The sequence below is a fragment of the Bubalus bubalis genome, chromosome 9 (genome assembly GCF_019923935.1).
Source record: "Bubalus bubalis isolate 160015118507 breed Murrah chromosome 9, NDDB_SH_1, whole genome shotgun sequence".
NCBI lineage: Eukaryota > Metazoa > Chordata > Mammalia > Artiodactyla > Bovidae > Bubalus > Bubalus bubalis.
This window is the reverse complement of record NC_059165.1, coordinates 94,198,880-94,216,251: the sequence shown is the minus strand read 5'-3', so window position 1 is coordinate 94,216,251 and position 17,372 is coordinate 94,198,880. Positions and strand designations below refer to the sequence as shown.

The following is a 17,372-nucleotide window of genomic DNA, read 5'->3' as shown; positions in this document are numbered from 1 at the left end:
ATTGAAGCTTTAGCTTCAGTATCAGTCTTTTCAGGCCTCAGCATGCCTGAATAATAATAAAACCTACATTTTGAAACAAGGTGGAGACCAACCGGGGGACATCCAGCTTCTGTCTCAAAGACAGGAAGCCGAAACAGATGGAGGCCCCCCAGCCAGCACGCCAGGAGGCACCACCCAAGATCTGCTCCTCTCTGGGAATGCAAACTGTTCCCAGCCCCACCGTCCCCTGTCCTGATTCCAGGAGGCAGAGTGGCCAAGAGGATGCCCAGGGCTGGGTCCCTGAGTCCCACCCTCTATAGGCAGGCACTCCCCCACAGAGAAGGGACTGCACAGAGCCCCCAGACCACCCAGGCAGAGGGAGACAGAGGCCCAAAGGCAGGCAAAGGATGTGAACTAGCTTTAATTACTACTCTCAAACAGAGGTAGCAATAGTATCTGAGTAAGGGGGCCACCCCAAGAGTGATCCAGGGCCGGCCCCTCAGCTCCAGCTATGGCATGTTCCCCATCCAGGCTCCTCGTGTCCAGGGGAGGGTCCGGGCAACCCCAGCCTCCAGGGTCACCTATCCAGGAGCACAGGTGCTTGGCACTGTGAGGACAGAAGAAGCCAGGTCTGGGGGCTGATGTGGTAGCAGCCACATGTGGGTCCCCTCTACCTGCCATACTCAGGGGACGTATGATGTGGGGGTGAGAGCGCATGCTCAGAGCACCGAGGTCTTCTTCTCTGGCTGCAGTGACCCCTTCATGGACACCAGCAGCCCCAGCGGGGCCAGGCATCCCTGGGCACAGAGCCGGGACAACGCGAACAGGATGCCGGCAGCCAGACTGACACTGAGCACCGCTGTGGGGAAAGAGAGAGGGGAGTGAGTGAGGGGGTACCGGGAGCCCCCCACATCCACCAAGCTCCTAACACACCAGAAAGGGGAGTATGTAGCTTGTCCATTCTCCAGGGCAGCTTCCAGGTGTGGGAATGGGGGCAGGAGCTGTTCACATTACCTACAGCTGCAATAATCCCATAAACACTTCGGTTTCCAGACTGAACGGAGTCCTGGTCCTCAATGGCGGTGACTGTGGCATTACTGAGATAAGTGACATTCTCCAGGGTCACAGGAGTGCCCGTGGACATGGTCTTCCCCTCCTCGTGGGTCTTGGTTCCTGCAACAAGTCCAGGCATTCAGCAGCTGGGCAGGGAGCCCTGGGGCTGGAACGATGAATGGGTGTCCCAGTGCCCCAGGGTGAGGGAACTTGGGACTCATCCTCCGGCCCCAGACTGAGTGAGCAAGGCTGGTAAGCACTTGCTGCCCGAGTGCCCTCCTGCATTCCCATGGATATGCCGGGTCAGGCAGACACACATGTGCACGCTCCCAGCCTCGTCACACACTGGAAGGTGTCAGGCATCCTGCTCTACTGACCAAGCCTCCCTGCCCCCATAGCCACACACCGCAGCCAAGCTCGTCGCTGTAGTCGGAACAGTCCCGGTGGCCATCGCAGAGCCACGTGCTTGGGATACACAGACCGTCCAGCGGGCAGCACAGCTCGCCTTCTGGGCAGGGCTGGGGCCCGCAGTTGAGAAGATTCTTGTTGCGGTCAGGGCAGTCATCCATGATGTCACAAGGGGAGGGGCTTCCATTGGGTACCTCAGTACCTGGGGGTACATGGTGAGTCAGGGCAAACACCCACCCAAGAGAGCACGGGTACTCCCCACCCCCCACCCCGCTGCGAGCCCCACCTTCTGGAGACTGACTGACTCTATAAGGTCTGCCCATCCCAAGGGCTCTGCCCTTCTATTAGCACCACCTTCCAACCAAGACCCCACTAACTTGCTGCCCTGCAAACCCATCTTTTAACCCAAAGATCCAGCCGACCCTCCTTGAGGCCCCGCCCACCCCAGAGTTCCTTGCCTGAAACCCACACCCCTTCCACAAGCACCTCTTCCCATGGCCCTGAATAGCCCCACCCCAGGGCATGGCCACTCACCACACTCTTCTTCATCACTGCCATCAAGGCAGTCCTGGTCAACGTCGCAACGCCAGATGAGGGGCAAGCAGCGGCCATCGCTCCGGCACTGGAAGTTGGTGGGCGGGCATGAGCCTGTGCTGGGGCCTGAGGAACGCACACAAGTGGGAGGTCTGGACCCTCAGCTAGGAGGACAGTGTCTCAAGCTGCGACCACCAGGAGAAAGCCAGGTCCCAGGAACTACACTGGTGGTCACCACCTTTGCTAAGGATGTTCTGTTGGGGGTCCTGAGCCCAGCAGTTCACAGCCTCACCAAGAGCCCTACTGGTCAGATTCTACAGCCATGCCCATTCTACAGAAGACACACAGGAGAGGAAAGGCCTGAGGCTACAAGCTAGTGGCAGAGTCAGGGTTCAAACCCAGGTCTCACTGATCCTGGGGTCTTTACCAGGCTCCAAATAGCCAGATGGTCTCCCCAAGGGTCTCTCCAAGCTTGTGGTTAAACAGACTAGGGGAGGGGCCATCTCTGAACCTGGCCTGGCTCAGGCCCACCGTCAGGGTCAACAAGGCCTGTTATGTCCCAGCTATCCTTAGCAAAGGAGAAGACTCTTGAGAGTCCCCTAGACAGCAAGATCAAACCAGTCAATCCTAAAGGATTATCTGATTATCCCAACCCTGAATATTCATTGGAAGGACTGATGCTGAAGCTGAAGCTTCAATACTTTGGCCACCTGATGTGAAGAGCCAACTCATTGGAAAAGACCCTGATGCTAGGAAAGATTGAGGGCAGGAGGAGAAGGAGATGACAGAGGATGAGATGGTTGAATGGCATCATTGACTCAATGGACACAAGTTTGAGCAAACTCCAGGAGATGATGAAGGATAGGGAAGCCTGGTGTGCTGCAGTCCATGGGGCTGCAAAGAGTCAGACAAGACTGAGTGACTGAACAACAGCAACTTAGAAAGTTGCTGTTGACCATGGCTTGTTGACCCACCCACTGAATTCCTCCCAGAACTCTGACCACTTTCCCCATCCTGACTGTGCCACCTCTTCCCCAGGTTCCCCAACCCCATCTCCCTCAGACACCAGAGACCTGTCAGTCACACCATTAGGCCACCCACCCTTGCCTGCCCTTTGCTCAACCTCTCACAGCCTACATCCTGTATGTGGCCGGTAAGTCCTGACCAGCCCTGAACCCTTCCTGGACCTTGCTTCCTCCTACATTCCTCCTCTTCATCAAGCTCCCTCTGGCCTAGCCACCATGCTGCTGTGGCAAGAGGCCTGGCCCATTTCCACCTTTTGCCCTTGCCGTTCCCAGGCCCAGTACTCCCTCTCCTCCCTCCTCTCTGCACTTCCATGATTTCCTCCTCAGACTTCACGTCTCCAGCTTATTTCCTGGGATGGGTCTCAGGTCCCTCTCAGAGACCCCTGAAGCCCAGCATCTTAGAACAATGGCCCTTGAACTGGTACCTGTGTAAAGTGGATACTTAGCGATGGTCAGGGCCATGACCTTTTGACTGTAAACCCAGGGTACTGCCTGATGATAAATGGACACAGCTCACACAACGGTCTGGGCTGTATCCAGCTGAGATATGAGCCTTCCGGGACCCTGAGCAGGAGAGACACAGAAGGGCCTGGAAGCTGGGCCAGCAGACTGGAGTCTGAGGGACCTAGGAAGGGAGTGGCCTTTATAGCTTCCTCCTGGGTGCAGCAGGGTGGGTGGCAAATACCTGGCTTGGCCCCAGCCTAGCTCTGTTCCATTTGATTCTGGTCCACTTGCCCCTTCCACCTCTGCTCACAGGGGCAAGGTTGAGTAAAGCCCCATTCCAAGCCCCCACCCTCCACAGCCAGCCGGTCTGCAAGCTGGCCTCCAGGCCCAAATAACCTGTGGACCCCACCGTCCCTGAGCTCTGTGGAATGGCCTAGAGCCGACTTCCTTCCCTTCCATGGGAATCTGAAAGCCTACAGCTCCCTCCCCAAGTCTTGCCCCTCTCCGTAGCAACCTCTGACCTCCCTCCCTGGAGTCAGGGAGTGTGTGTGTGTGTCCTATAAAGTGGGCATCAGAGCAGAGCCAACCGGGCCTTACAGGGCCGTGGTTTGGCGAGATTAGTGACTGCCCCTCCCAACCTCATTTCCCCACCTGGGAAAGGGGCCACGCTAGGAGTCCCTACCTCAGGGTGCTGAAGGGAAGAGACTGCTTGGGTGTAAAGGGCCTAAGCTTGGTTAATGTCTTGATCCTTGAAGGCAGGAGGAACACTTAGCTTGAAAAGGCAGGAGTAAGAAGGGGAACCAAGTAAGACAGGACCCGCGGGTGTGTGAATCTGAGTCTACAGCTGAAAGTCGGGGGCACCAGTGTGCACAGGGAGGTCATTCTAACCTGTCCCACTGCCTCTGGGAACCTCTGAGAGAGCCACCTCACTGAGGCCAGGGCAAACGTGTCCTAGGACCTGGGGTTCCAGGGAAGATCTTTCTTTTTCTCATAAGTCCAGAGAAGGAAGGTGCAGAGGTTGAGAGGGCGGGAGATGGTCGCCGAGGAAACTCAGGCAAATCGCCCCGGGAAGCAGGCGCCAGATAACCAGCCGCGTTAAGGTTGGAGGTCGGACAACCAGAGTCTGTAAAGAACTTTCCTGCTTGTGCTGGGGTGAAGGGCAGCTTGGAGGTGACAACGGGGCACGACAAAGCAGAGCAGGTGCCGGGTGTGAGAGGGCCGAAGCAGGGCAGTTAAAGGCAGGCACAGCAACCCGGGCGAAGGGTCCACCACTGGGGAAGGCTCTTTCAAGGGCTAGGCTCCCCTAGACCCGCGTGCGGAGGGAGTGTCCTGGACAGACTTGCGGCGTAGCCAATGGTGAAGCGCTGCTGGCGGGCGAGGGCGGAGCTAGACTGCAGGGGTAGAGGGCTCGCGGGCTGCAAGTTCACTCACCTGGGGCCTGGGTCGGGGACCAGGCCTGGATCGGAGTCGGGGCGATCTCCAGGCACAACCCGAAGCAGAGAAGCACCCGCAGCCCCAGGCCTAGGGCCGCAGCACGCCGCGCTAGACCCCGAGCCACCCAAACGTTCATCGTACCACCCCAGCTCAGCGCCGGCTGGGTCCACGCGCATTCCCGGCCTCTCTCTTATCCTCGCGCACGCCTGCGCACATATCCGGAGGGCGGGGCCCACACCCGGGGCGGGGCCTACGGCCAGAGATCCCGCTGCAGCCCCGGGCTTTGAGTACCGTAAGTGTCTGAATACCAGGGGACCCCCGATTTGAGAGTCTTCCCCTGTTTTCCCAGTGACAGACATATCGAAAGGTATGGGGCCTATTTGAAATTAGAAACCTCTGGAGATGCAAATGAACTCGTACTGACAAGTATTGTCATCTTACGATAACGTTCCACATGCACCAAATGTTCTGCCTAATTATATTAGGAATGCCTCATCCCCTCCCTGCTCCTTCTTCTTTCGTGCGCCCGAGCTTATTATATATTTTATTTACTAATAGTACTTTGATTTATTGATTCCCCACTAGAATGTCAGACCCAGGAGGGCAGGAATACTGTGTTGCTCCTTGTATCCCCAACGCCTGGAACAGAGCCTGATAAATCAACGAAATGTCAGTTCTTGGCTTTCTTTCTGGGTTCTCTGTCCCTAGCCCCAGGATGTTCTCACTACCTCCTAATCCTCACAGACTTCACAGGGTGGGTCTTACATTTAACTTCCGAAGCAAAACAAGCGAAAGTAGCCTCAGCTTTCTCTTCTCACGCACACCCCTTAGGCACACAAAATTCAAACTTACAGGTTTTCTACCCAGCTGCTGTGTTTTCTTCTTGACAATAAAAACTTTTACCCGCAGCTCTGTCCTCAGCAGAAGCAGGGCTACTGCACAGCAGGCCCCCAGGCAAGTCGCCATCCTCAGCTGTGCGTGTTTCCTGTGAAGCAACACTAACGCGTCCAGATTTTCACAGCAGGGGCTCTACTTGCAGGTTGACGACATGCTTACTATTGAAAACGTTGGCGATGGGCTTTCCTGGTGGCTTAGTGGTAAAGCATCCACCCACCAATTCAGGAGACACATATTCCATCCCTGATCTGAGAAGATACCAGGTGCCCTCAGGCAACAAAGCCTGTGCACCGCAACTGCTGAGCCTGCGCTCTAGAGCCCAAGAGCCGCAACTACTGAAGCTCTAGAGCCCTTGCTCCACAACAGGAGCAACTACCCCAGTGAGAAGCCTATGCACCCCCAACTGGAGAAAAGCCCTCCTAGCAACAAAGACCCAGGACAGCCAAAAATAAAAATTAAAAATAATGTGTCATATAAAATGGTGACTTAAAAAAAAGTTGGAGATTATAGCGGGGGGTGTGTGTGTGTGTGTGCGCTTAGAATAATCTCCAATTCCCAGGAGAAACTGGGTAAGAGACAAAGAGGCAGTGGTGCAAATGCAGATGAGAAGGGCAGCAGGCAGGACTGCCTGAGGGAGGGGAGAGGAAGTGTCCCGCAGCACCACCTGTGGGGCTTGGCATCTTGGTGAGGTTGGCCTCTGGGATCCAGGGAGAAGTGTTGAAGAAGCTCTGGGTTACCCAGCTGGCAATGTGTAGTCGTTGAACGCAGACTCCTCAGCAGCTGGGTTCAGGCTCAGCTCTCAGGGAGCCTGAGAGAGTTCTTGGTCTCGCCACACCTGTTCTTCTCTCACTATGACCTCACAGGGACGCCCCAGGTGGCTCTAGTGGTAAAGAACCCACCTGCCAATACAGGAGACTGAAGACGTTGAGTTCGATCCCTGGGTTGGGAAGATCCCCTGGAAACGAGAGGCAACCCACTCCAGTATTCTTGCCTGGAAAAAAACCTTGATTAGATGGACCTTTGTTGGCAAAGTAATGTCTCTGCTTTTTGAAATGCTGTCTAGGTTGGTCATAATTTTCCTTCCAAGGAGTAAGCATCTTTTAATTTCATGGCTGCAATCACCATCTGCAGTGATTTTGGAGCCCCCCAAAATAAAGCCTGCTCCACTGTTTCTCCATCTGTTTGCCATGAAGTGATGGGACCAGATGCCGCGATCTTAGTTTTCTGAACGTTGAGCTTAAAGCCAACATTTTCATTCTCCTCTTTCACTTTCATTAAGAGGCTCTTTAGTTCTGCACTTTCTGCCATAAGGGTGGTATCACCTACGTATCTGAGGTTATTGGTATTTCTCCCAGCAATCTTGATTCCAGCTTGTGCTTCATCCAGCCCAGTATTTCTCATGATGTACTCTGCTGCTGCAGACTAACTCACTTCAGTCATGTCCAGCTCTGTGCGACCCCACGGACGGCAGCCCACCAGGCTCCCCTGTCCCTGGGCTTCTCCAGGCGCACTCTGCATAGAAGTTAAATAAGCAGGGTGATAATATACAGCCTTGACATACTCCTTTTCCTATTGGGAACCAGTCTGTTGCTTCATGTCCAGTTCTGTTGCTTCCTGACCTGCATACACAGCACATATCTGGCACACAGGATGAGCTCAAGACGTCAGACCTCTTCCCTACTGCATTCCCTTGCCAAATTTCAAGTCTAGGTTATAACACGTTTCTTTTTTCTTATTGGCTTACAATTTATTTTCTCACAATTCTGGTAAGTTCAGGATTATGGTGCCAGAATAGTCATCCTCATTGATAACCATCTTTTCACTGCGACCTCACTTAGCAGACTGGGTCACTAACTTTATCCAGAAACCTTCAATGGCACATCTCACCCAGGGTTATTAAAAGTTCTTTGGTGTTACCTCCTTATTACCTCTGCACACTTTGCCCAGTCTTCTCCCTCCTGATCTTTCTAAATTCGATTTCATCCTTTGCTCAAACCAGAATCCCCCCTCTTCCAGGAAGCCTTCCCAGGGGTTTTTTCCTCCTGATAATCATTTAGCATTTGTACTACCCACTCTTGGAGCATGTATACCTTCCCCTATGACTGTGACCTTTTCCCTCCTTGCTCCAAGCTTCCAGAGGGTGAGGCAGCCTCAACACTATCCTGGCACACAGCTGGACTTCACCCACTGACAGGTTTTGGGGGTTCTTCCATGGGCACTCACAACCCTGCCACACTGGAAGGCACTGTGTGGCCCCCCTCTTCGCGCCTGTGACCAGATGAAGGCCACTGCCTTTTCGGCTTTCACCCCCTGGTCATTCCTCTGTGGGAAGCAGCGCTTTCCTCTCCTAAGCTAACCCCACCCCACACCCCCAGGCCTGCGCAGTCAAGTTTCTGGTTCAGGGAGGCCTTTCTGCAAGGGCCCTGGGTGAAACTTCCTTGTGAGCCACCTCACCATCCCCTGGGGCCCCTGCTGGTCAAGAAAAGGTGGGGGCCCTGGTGGGAGGTTCTGGTGAACATCCACACTAGTGATGGCTGGGGCGGGGAATGGGGGTGGGGGAGGCATCTCTTAGGAGAGGGAAGTGAGCAGGTTTTGTTCCCCCACCACCACCCTTTACAGTGAATGCCCCCTAGACACCCTGGAACCCGCTCCACCGCTCTGAAGGGTGGAGCCAGGCCCTCAAGGAAGGGACGGTGACATCTCCGTGCCCAGTGAGAGCACGTCACCCTAGAACTCCAGAGCCATTCTGCCCTGTTCCGGCACGCTCACAGGGTTCAGAGATTCAGGATACAGCACCAGGAATGCCCTGGCAGTCCAGTGGTTAGAACCTGGCGTTTTCACTGCTGGGGTCTGGGTGCAACCCCTAGTCAGGGAAACTAAGATTCCACAAGATGTGTGGTGTGGCCAGAAAAGAAAAAAAGAGATGTGGCACCAACTTCACCCTGAAGTCCAAGTAAGCCCATATGTCCTTTCAAAAGTAAAAACAAGCGATTCTTGGGAGCACAATACATAATTTTTATAAATGAGGTCATGTTCTGCCCGGAGGGAATCAAGGAGTCCAAGGAGGAAGAAGCACTCTGGTGGCCCTGAGGGCTCAGCCTGGCACCCCCAGCCAAAGTCACAGGTAAGGCTCATCCTGGGACAGCTCCCACCTCTTTATGGGAGGAGCCGGTGACACAGCCTTCTTCTCAGAGGCTGCTACAGCTGAGCTGGAAAATGAAGAGAGACTTGAGTCAGCAGTGGGGAGCAACCTGAGGGAGCACCCCGAGGTAGCAACATATCTGCTGAAACCGGAGATGTGGAGGCCAGATTGCAGGGTGTTTCAGAATGCACAGGCCTCTCTAGTGGGGTTCCCCAAAGGGTCGGCTGACCACTTTCTGCCCCCAAGCAGTAAGACTGTCCTGGTTCCTGGTCTCAGAAATAGTGTGAAATGCTGGACTCTTCCTCCAGCACCCCTTCCCACTGGCCCCCCCTCCCGCTGCCCCAGGGCAGAACACTGGCTCCAGAAGGGCCAAGCAATCAGATGACCCATGTCCCCAGCAACTCCTCCCCTCGGATTCTGAGCACCTGCTACATGGCAGGCACTGTACACAGGAAGTGCTAATGAGATGAGGGCCAGCCAGTCTAATGGGGCTGAGTTAATACGTAGTCAAAAATAAGACCTTTTGGTCCAGGGTAAGGCCTAAGGAGACACTGTGCCAGCAGATTTAAGGCAGGGACCCACCCGGCCCCTGGGGTTCCAGGGCTTCCCCTCCTCCCTTCCTCCACCTGAAGGAAGTGGAAGAGGTAGAAGGCAGCCTCCCTGGGAAATGCAGACACCCTGGGGGCAGGTGAAGCGGTGAGGGGGAGTGGGGCAGCCTGCCAGTCTGGGGCTGGGCTCTGGTGAATCTGAAGACTGCAACACGGGCCATTCATTCACTGAGTTCTAAGCCACTTGGCAGGCCCGGCCGCATCACCTTACCAATCTCATCACACTGCAAGCCCACCAACCCCATCTTACAAAGCAGCAGTTGAGGCTCAAGAAGGCCAAAAGACCAGTCCAGGACCACAAGGTGAATCAGCTGCAGAGCCCAGATACCACTGGGAGGGATGGGACAAAATGCTGTGAAACTGCACTTCTGCCACCCACGATCTGTGTGACCTACGCAGAGCACCTGGCCTCAATTTCTTTTTCTCCAACAGAGGTCATCATTGCCTAACTTGTGGAATTATTAAGAGGCAGACGTGCCACTGACTCCATTCTAAGAGCTTACAAATAGTTCATTATGTGAATTAAGCCTCATAATGACCCTGCTATAGACAATGTTTGTTTCCACACAAAATCCATACATTAAAATCCTATGCCACAGTGTGACGGCGTTAGGAGGTGGAGCCTTTGGGAGATGACTAGCTCATGAAGGTGGAGCCCTTATAAGAGACCCTTCAGACCCCTGACGCCTTCCCTCATGTGAGGACATGGCAAAAAGATACCACCTAGAACCCAGGAAAGCGCCCTCACCAGACACTGAAGCTGCAGGGGCCTTTTACTTGGACTTTCTAGCTTCCAGAACCATGAGAAGCAGTTTTCTGTTGATTATAAGCCACCTGGTCTGTGGGAACCTGTCCTAGCAGAACTCTTAAGTAAACACCACTACTCCTCCTATTTAACTAAGAGATACTGCCTAAGGTGAGGGACCAAAGTGGGTTTTGAGAGGCCTGAGGTTTACACAATTCTCTCTCAAGAAGGACATAAAATTACAAAAACAACAATGCCTGGGTTTCTTCCAAAGCCCTTGAAGGCCCCATGAAGCTTCCTCTGCTTTGCAGGAAACCCACCCCAGGCTGGGTGGGGATTTATTTGCTCCTCAGATGAAAAGCCCCCAGTAGGACATTTCCTGCCACAGCTGATGCTAGACAGACTTGGGAACTTGAAAAGCACAAGCAGGATAGGGGGTGGTCTCAGAAGGGGCACTGAGGCGTCCTCACCTCTCTGCGGGCTTGCCTGCCACCAGCACCTTCTGTGAAGACATGACAATCGAGGGCGGCATGGCTTCCCGGCGACCGTCGCGAGTACAGTAGTAATTGTTGGAGAGTTTGTGGCTGGGGCCCACGGGGAGCTTGGGAGGAGGCTGAGTTCTGAGAAGAAAAAACATGGGCGCTAAAGCAAAGTGATAGTTGTTCTCTCCGCACAGCTGGGCTGCAGCATGGGCCCATCACCTCAGGCACAAGGCCTGGCGTGGACAGCCACTGGAACGTGCTGGCGGCCAGGGGTATCCCTTGACACACTGCTGGTGCCACAGGCCTGGGGAAGGGCCGGGCCCTGAAGCTGGTGGAAGCCCCGGCACTGTATGCGAAGGTGCTGGGAGGCGAGGTGTGGGTCTGCCCCAGAAGTGGAAGGCATGGAGGAGCCTTTTGTGAGGGAGGCCTGTTCCTACCCCTGAGCGTGGCCAGAGCTTGGCAGCAGGCTTCATTTCCACCCGCAGGTTCTCAGGAAATGAAAAGGCTCTGTCCACTACCTGTCAAGCAGGCATGGTCAGCAAATCAACACTGGGGCAACAGCCACAGACTCCGCTCATTCTGAGGGGCCTTGTCCCCAAGGGCCAGCCTGCAGAACCTCTGGGCTTGCAGTTCTTTCAGAAGCTCTCTGAAGAACTCTACAGAAGTGAAAGGAATTCTCCAGGCAAGATAGTAAAGTGGGTAGAACCAAACCTGGGTCTCCTGAATGGCAGGCACATTCTTTAACATCTGAGCCACCAGGGAAGCCCAGGGGATCAGGGCTTATTACTCAGAGCAATTTGTCCTCTGAGGTTTCTGCTGCCACCTCGTGGCCGCTGCCCCCAGAGGAAGGGTAAACAGAGCTCGTTCCTCACTTGGGTTAAAGAAATATACAAAGTTTGAGGCCTGAAAACGAATCGCTAATCTTGCTAACCCCATGGAAAAGAAATGCAAAAAAGCAAAATGGCTGTCTGAGGAGGCCTTACAAATAGCTGTGAAAAGAAGAGAAGCGAAAAGCAAAGGAGAAAAGGAAAGATATAAGCATCTGAATGCAGAGTTCCAAAGAAGAGCAAGGGGAGATAAGAAAGCCTTCTTCGGCGATCAATGCAAAGAAATAGAGGAAAACAACAGAATGGGAAAGACTAGAGATCTCTTCAAGAAAATTAGAGATACCAAGGGAACATTTCATGCAAAGACGGGCTAGATAAAGGATAGAAATGGTATGGACCTAACAAAAGCAGAAGATATTAAGAAGAGGTGGCAAGAATACACAGAAGAAGTGTACAAAAAAGATCTCCACGACCAAGATAATCACGATGGTGTGATCACTCACCTAGCCAGACATCCTGGAATGTGAAGTCAAGTGGGCCTTAGAAAGCATCACTACAAACAAAGCTAATGGAGGTGATGGAATTCCAGTTGAGCTATTTCAAATCCTGAAAGATGATGCTATGAAAGTGCTGCACTCAATATTCCAGCAAATTTGGAAAACTCAGCAGTGGGCACAGGACTAGAAAATTGTCAGTTTTCATTCCAATCCCAAAGAAAGGCAATGCCAAAGAATGCTCAAACTACCGCACAATTGCACTCATCTCACACGCTAGTAAAGTAATGCTCAAAATTCTCCAAGCCAGGCTTCAGCAATATGTGAACTGTGAACTTCCAGATGTCCAAGCTGGTTTTAGAAAAAGCAGAGGAACCAGAGGTCAAATTGCCAACATCCGCTGGATCATCGACAAAGCAAGAGAGTTCCAGAAAAACATCTATTTCTGCTTTATTGACTATGCCAACGCCTTTGTGTGGATCACAATAAACTGTGCAAAATTCTGAAAAAGATGGGAATACTAGACCACCTTACCTGCCTCTTGAGAAACCTATATGCAGGTCAGGAAGCAACAGTTAGAACTGGACATGGAACAACAGACTGATTCCAAATAGGAAAAGGAGTACGTCAAGGCTGTATATTGTCACCCTGCTTATTTAACTTCTATGCAGAGTACATCATGAGAAACGCTGGGCTGGAAGAAGCACAAGCTGGAATCAAGATTGCCGGGAGAAATAGCAATAACCTCAGGTATGCAGATGACACCACCATTATGGCAGAAAGTGAAGAGGAGCTAAAAAGCCTCTTGATGAAAGTGAAAAAGGAGTGGAAAAGTTGGCTTAAAGCTCAACATTCAGAAAACTAAGATCATGCCATCTGGTCCCATCACTTCATGGGAAATAGATGGGGAAACAGTGGAAACAGTGTCAGACTTTATTTTTGGGGGCTCCAAAATCACAGCAGATGGTGACTGCAGCCGTGAAATTAAAAGACGCTTACTCCTTGGAAGGAAAGTTATGTTCAACCTAGATAGCATATTCAAAAGCAGAGACATTACTTTGCCAATAAAGGCCTGTCTAGTCAAGGCTATGGTTTTTCCAGTGGTCATGCATGGATGTGAGAGTTGGACTGTGAAGAAAGCTGAGCACTGAAGAATTGATGCTTTTGAACTGTGGTGTTGGAGAAGACTCTTGAGTCCCTTGGACTGCAAGGAGATCCAACCGGTCCATTCTAAAGGAGATCAGTCCTGGGTGTTCATTGGAAGGACTGATGCTAAAGCTGAAACTCCAATACTTTGGCCACCTGATGCAAAGAGTTGACTCACTGGAAAAGACTCTGATGCTGGGAGGGATTGGGGGCAGGAGAAGGGGACGACAGAGGATGAGATGGGTGGATGGCATCACCGACTGGATGGACATGAGTTTGAGTGAACTCTGGGAGTTGGTGATGGACAGGGAGGCCTGGAGTGCTGCAATTCATGGGGTTGCAGAGTCGGACAGGAATGAGCTACTGAACTGAACTGAATCTCCCTAGCAAAAGATGTTAACAACAACAAAAATCACTAACAAAAGATGAGCTTTCCTAGAAACTGTTGCAGAGAGGGAGGGCAGAAAAGAAAGAAAAATCATAAAAGGATCAGGTTTTCATTCACTGGGGTTTTACCAACTTTTTCCTGATAACTCCAGTATTTAAATTTTTCTTAAAACAAGTGATAGTTATGTATCGAGTGGAGAAAAAAATACAGAAGAAACAAAGTTTAAAAACTTAATATTAAAGGACTTCCTTGGTGGTCCTGTGGCTAAGACTCCTTGCTCCCAATGCAGGGGCCAGGGTTCAATCCCTGATCGAGGAACTAGATCCCACAGACTGCAACCAAAGATCCTGCATGCCAAAACAAAGACCCGGTACAGCCAAATGATAAATATTTAAAAGAAAAAAAAAAAAAAAAAGAAGCAACATCCTGTGTTGAAGTTAGAGTCTGCCTAATCCCTAGAGTGCAAAGAAGACCCTCTGCTGGGTATGGATCTATAGAAAACAAGTACAAGCACTGTGCTCAGTCATGTCTGACTGTTCAGGACCCCATGGACTGCAGCCCACCAGGCTCCTCTGTCCACAGAATTTTCCAGATAAGAATATTAGAGCAGGTTACCATTTCCTTCTCTGGGGATCTTCCTGAGGCAAGAATTGAACCCGAGTCTCCTACATCTCCTGCACTGGCAGGCAGATTCTTTACCATTGAGCCTCCTGGGAAGCCCCAGAAAACAAACACAGAAAGGGTAAAAAGAACCTTGACCAACTGAAAAGGCCCCAAGGAAGCACCAGGGGGCACCATTATCCTTTAAAAAAAAAAAAAAAAAGTTGAAAATTTTACAAAACTGTTTCCTCAACTGGGTCACCAGTTTTCCTAGGACAGAAAAGTACTTTAAAACTTCTGATATCTGGAATCAGTCACAACATAGAGATATTCACATAGATTTGGTTATTTTAAGGCTATTGTTCTTCCTATCCTGCTAGTCCTCCCTGGCTGCCTTACCTCTGCCTGTGGCATACACACACACACACACACACACATATATAATATATATATACACACACACACACACACACACACACATATACCACTATTCCCCATTCTTCAAAGTGTTTCAGCCACACTAGTCTTCTTCCTATGTCTGGCTCTGTCGGGCTGCACAGCCTTGGCACTTACTGCTCCCTCTGTCTGGAATGTTGTTTTAAACACTATCCTTTGGCATTTCAGCTGACTCCAAAGCCAATCTCTGAGACCTTTCCTGATCACTTAACCTGAGGTAGCCACTCTCCATCTGGTCCATTTTGTTTTCTCTTCAGAGCATTCTAAAACGGTGTTTTTTACTTGCTGTGTTTATTTCCCTACTATGTTATGTCTCTGCCTCCTCCCTTGGATATAAGCTCCAAGAAAGGAATGAGAAGAACTTTTCTCGTTCCCCTAGGACTCCCAACGGCTGAGGACAGAGCCCGGCCTTGTAAATGTCAACTAATTTTCGTACTCGAGTTAGAAATCAAAGACACTTCTGGGTTCAAATCCCGACTGTCAATTTCTGGCTTCTGAGTGATTTTAAGCAAATGATTTCGTTTCTCTGAGTCTCAAATATTTTCATACGTAGCTTGGGAATGATGATACAGTCAGGACCACACTGGAGGCTGCAAATCACGGAAAATTCCCACTCAGAATTCACGCCCCATCTGGTTGTGCAGAAGCACGACAATGTCTGACACAGTGCAGCAAGATGAAAGGCAAACCTCTGCCTTCAGAGGCAGCTAAGGGACTGGAGCCAGGATCTCGGCCCAGCGTTTCAGGGGTCTAAAAGAACAGGGGTTTGGGGTTTTTTTTTGATAGACGGAGGGCAGGATTGGGGTCTGGGCAGCGAGCGGGGTTTGCTCACCGTTTGGAGATCTCCTGGTAGCGCAGCTGCAGTTTGGCCTGCAAGTCTCGCTGTGGGAGAAAAGATGGAGATCAGTCCCTAGCGCACCCCAGAAGAGAAAACCAGCTAACGGGCATTCCTGCACAGGACAAATTAAGAGAAAGGTGGGACATGGGTCTTTGAGGACAGGATACGGGCCCTGGAGGTGAACAGGGGAGCTGAGGGCCGGAACAAGATCCCGAAGCTAAGAAGGTACGGGCCTAGGGAGACCCCAGGCCTGAGGGGTACCACAGCCAACGGCTAGGGTGTCCTGGGTTGAAGGGGTCACGAGTTCGGGGTTCCAGGCTGAGAATTCCCTTAGGGGAATCTCGGCACTAATGGCCTCAGCCCCAGAGATGCAAAAAGGAGGTGAGTAGTGGGAGCGGGTCAGGGCGCGCAGAGCTTGCAGCATCCACAGCCCCTTCCCGCCCCACCCCGCGCACCCCGGATGCCCAGTTCCGCAGCCGCTGGATGAAACGGGTAGCGGACGCCATCTTTCACCGGCGCTGAAGGGCGCCGGTGACGTCTCTACTGCAGGGACTGCTGGGAACGTGGCGTACGGTCTCGCGAGAGCGGGAATGGGCGGAGCTAGGGAGTCGTATAAATACTCTCTCCGAAACACGTGACTCCTCTCCGCTCGACCGCCGCCGCGCCGCCATCATGGACACGAGCCGTGTGCAGCCCATCAAGCTTGCCAGGGTGAGGCGGAGGCTCGGTTTTGAGGGCCCAGATGAGGGAGGAGGGAGTAAGGGAACCGGGTGGGCTAGATCTGATTCCAGTTTCTTCCCCCAAGGTCACCAAGGTGTTGGGCAGGACCGGTTCTCAGGGACAGTGCACGCAGGTGAGCGGGGGAGGCGGGGAGCGGGGGGATGTTTGCGGGGTGGGGCTTCTAAAGTTTGAATCTCGAGGATACTTTCTGTTCCCTGGGTTTTGTTCCCTGGTATCTGGGAACCGATACGTTCCCTATTTCCCGGAGCTTACAGAAGGTCGAGGGTCGGAACTTAGGCAAGGCCCTGCCCACTGGATCTGAGCTCTGGCGATCTCATTCCCCGTGTTCTGACATAGTTCGTTGTCCTGGTTCAGTCTGTGCCAACGACCACTGTAGCTCCATGCCCTCACGACAACCCCCAGTTGTCTCCCCTGGTGGCATCTTCTGGCGCTCGGGAGCTTTGTTCTCCACGCCTCGGCCTCTCTCGGGCTTGTCTCCTATCCCAGTCCTGCCTTCCCAGTCTCAGCCCCTTTTAAGTGTCTAAGCAGAAGCGTTGTCTGGATCGACATCAGCCGCTTATCCCACGGATCCTATTCTCAACCGACTCTGACTTCTTCCCGTCCCTCCTGTGGGCCCCGTAGGTGCGCGTGGAATTCATGGACGACACGAGCCGCTCCATCATCCGAAACGTGAAAGGCCCCGTGCGCGAGGGCGACGTGCTCACCCTGTTGGAGTCAGAGCGAGAGGCTCGGAGGCTGCGCTGAACTTGTGACTGGTGAGTGCACAAATGGAGTGGGAAATTGAGCAGCTCCTTGTTAGACCCTTGCCTGGGGGTGGGGAGATTTCGCCAGGGCTCAAGGATCAAGGGCTGTTGGTCGGGGGTCTGCTGAAGTTAGCAAGATGGGGAAGGGAGTTTCCCTGTTTGGGGTGGGGGCACCTTGTCAGCATTTCAACACTTGGGTTTGTTTACAGGGTGCTGGATGTCTGGGTTGACGCCTTGGCCCACCAGGATGATGTGCTGTTAATAAAGTGTTTGTATCGTATGTAAACCTGAGGTTTTGTCTGGGTTGTCATTAGATTTCCAAAGTCCTTCTGTGGGGCCCCCAGGTGGTCACTGACCCAGTATACTCTGAAAGTAGGGGGTGTTCCCC

General features: G+C 52.5%; 3 protein-coding genes across 3 annotated transcripts; 1 reads left to right on the top strand and 2 right to left on the bottom strand.

The window, feature by feature from the left end:
• Positions 1-382: 382 nt before the first annotated feature.
• Positions 383-5,093, bottom strand: CD320 (CD320 molecule). The gene is made up of 5 exons (XM_045166698.1): positions 4,875-5,093; positions 1,975-2,100; positions 1,439-1,642; positions 994-1,152; positions 383-838 (listed from the first exon to the last, which is right to left on the bottom strand). The coding sequence occupies exons 1-5, from the start codon at positions 5,011-5,013 to the stop codon at positions 699-701; spliced, it is 768 nt and encodes a 255-aa protein (XP_045022633.1). The 5' UTR covers positions 5,014-5,093; the 3' UTR covers positions 383-698.
• Positions 5,094-8,768: 3,675 nt separating this feature from the next.
• On the bottom strand, positions 8,769-16,097 carry NDUFA7 (NADH:ubiquinone oxidoreductase subunit A7). Its single transcript, XM_045166696.1, has 4 exons — positions 15,956-16,097; positions 15,495-15,544; positions 10,740-10,889; positions 8,769-8,983 (listed from the first exon to the last, which is right to left on the bottom strand). Exons 1-4 carry the CDS (start codon positions 16,004-16,006, stop codon positions 8,893-8,895), a joined length of 342 nt encoding a protein of 113 aa, XP_045022631.1. The 5' UTR covers positions 16,007-16,097; the 3' UTR covers positions 8,769-8,892.
• Positions 16,082-17,270, top strand: RPS28 (ribosomal protein S28). The gene is made up of 4 exons (XM_045166697.1): positions 16,082-16,211; positions 16,306-16,353; positions 16,863-16,996; positions 17,194-17,270. The coding sequence occupies exons 1-3, from the start codon at positions 16,173-16,175 to the stop codon at positions 16,983-16,985; spliced, it is 210 nt and encodes a 69-aa protein (XP_045022632.1). The 5' UTR covers positions 16,082-16,172; the 3' UTR covers positions 16,986-16,996; positions 17,194-17,270.
• Positions 17,271-17,372: the final 102 nt, after the last annotated feature.

Bases quoted from the DNA above. Each gene is read 5' to 3' on its own strand.
- NDUFA7 (XM_045166696.1), bottom strand. From the start codon at position 16,006: ATGGCGTCCGCTACCCGTTTCATCCAGCGGCTGCGGAACTGGGCATCC. The intron at 10,890-15,494 runs GTGAGCAAACCC...TTTTCTTCTCAG, and splicing joins TACCAGGAGATCTCCAAACG to AACTCAGCCTCCTCCCAAGC. The intron at 8,984-10,739 runs GTGAGGACGCCT...TTCATTTTCCAG, and splicing joins GCAGGCAAGCCCGCAGAGAG to CTCAGCTGTAGCAGCCTCTG.
- RPS28 (XM_045166697.1), top strand. From the start codon at position 16,173: ATGGACACGAGCCGTGTGCAGCCCATCAAGCTTGCCAGG. The intron at 16,212-16,305 runs GTGAGGCGGAGG...TCTTCCCCCAAG, and splicing joins AGCCCATCAAGCTTGCCAGG to GTCACCAAGGTGTTGGGCAG. The intron at 16,354-16,862 runs GTGAGCGGGGGA...TGGGCCCCGTAG, and splicing joins CTCAGGGACAGTGCACGCAG to GTGCGCGTGGAATTCATGGA.
- CD320 (XM_045166698.1), bottom strand. From the start codon at position 5,013: ATGAACGTTTGGGTGGCTCGGGGTCTAGCGCGGCGTGCTGCGGCCCTA. The intron at 1,153-1,438 runs GTGTGTGGCTAT...GACTTGTTGCAG, and splicing joins CAGCGACGAGCTTGGCTGCG to GAACCAAGACCCACGAGGAG. The intron at 839-993 runs GTAATGTGAACA...CTTTCCCCACAG, and splicing joins TGGGATTATTGCAGCTGTAG to CGGTGCTCAGTGTCAGTCTG.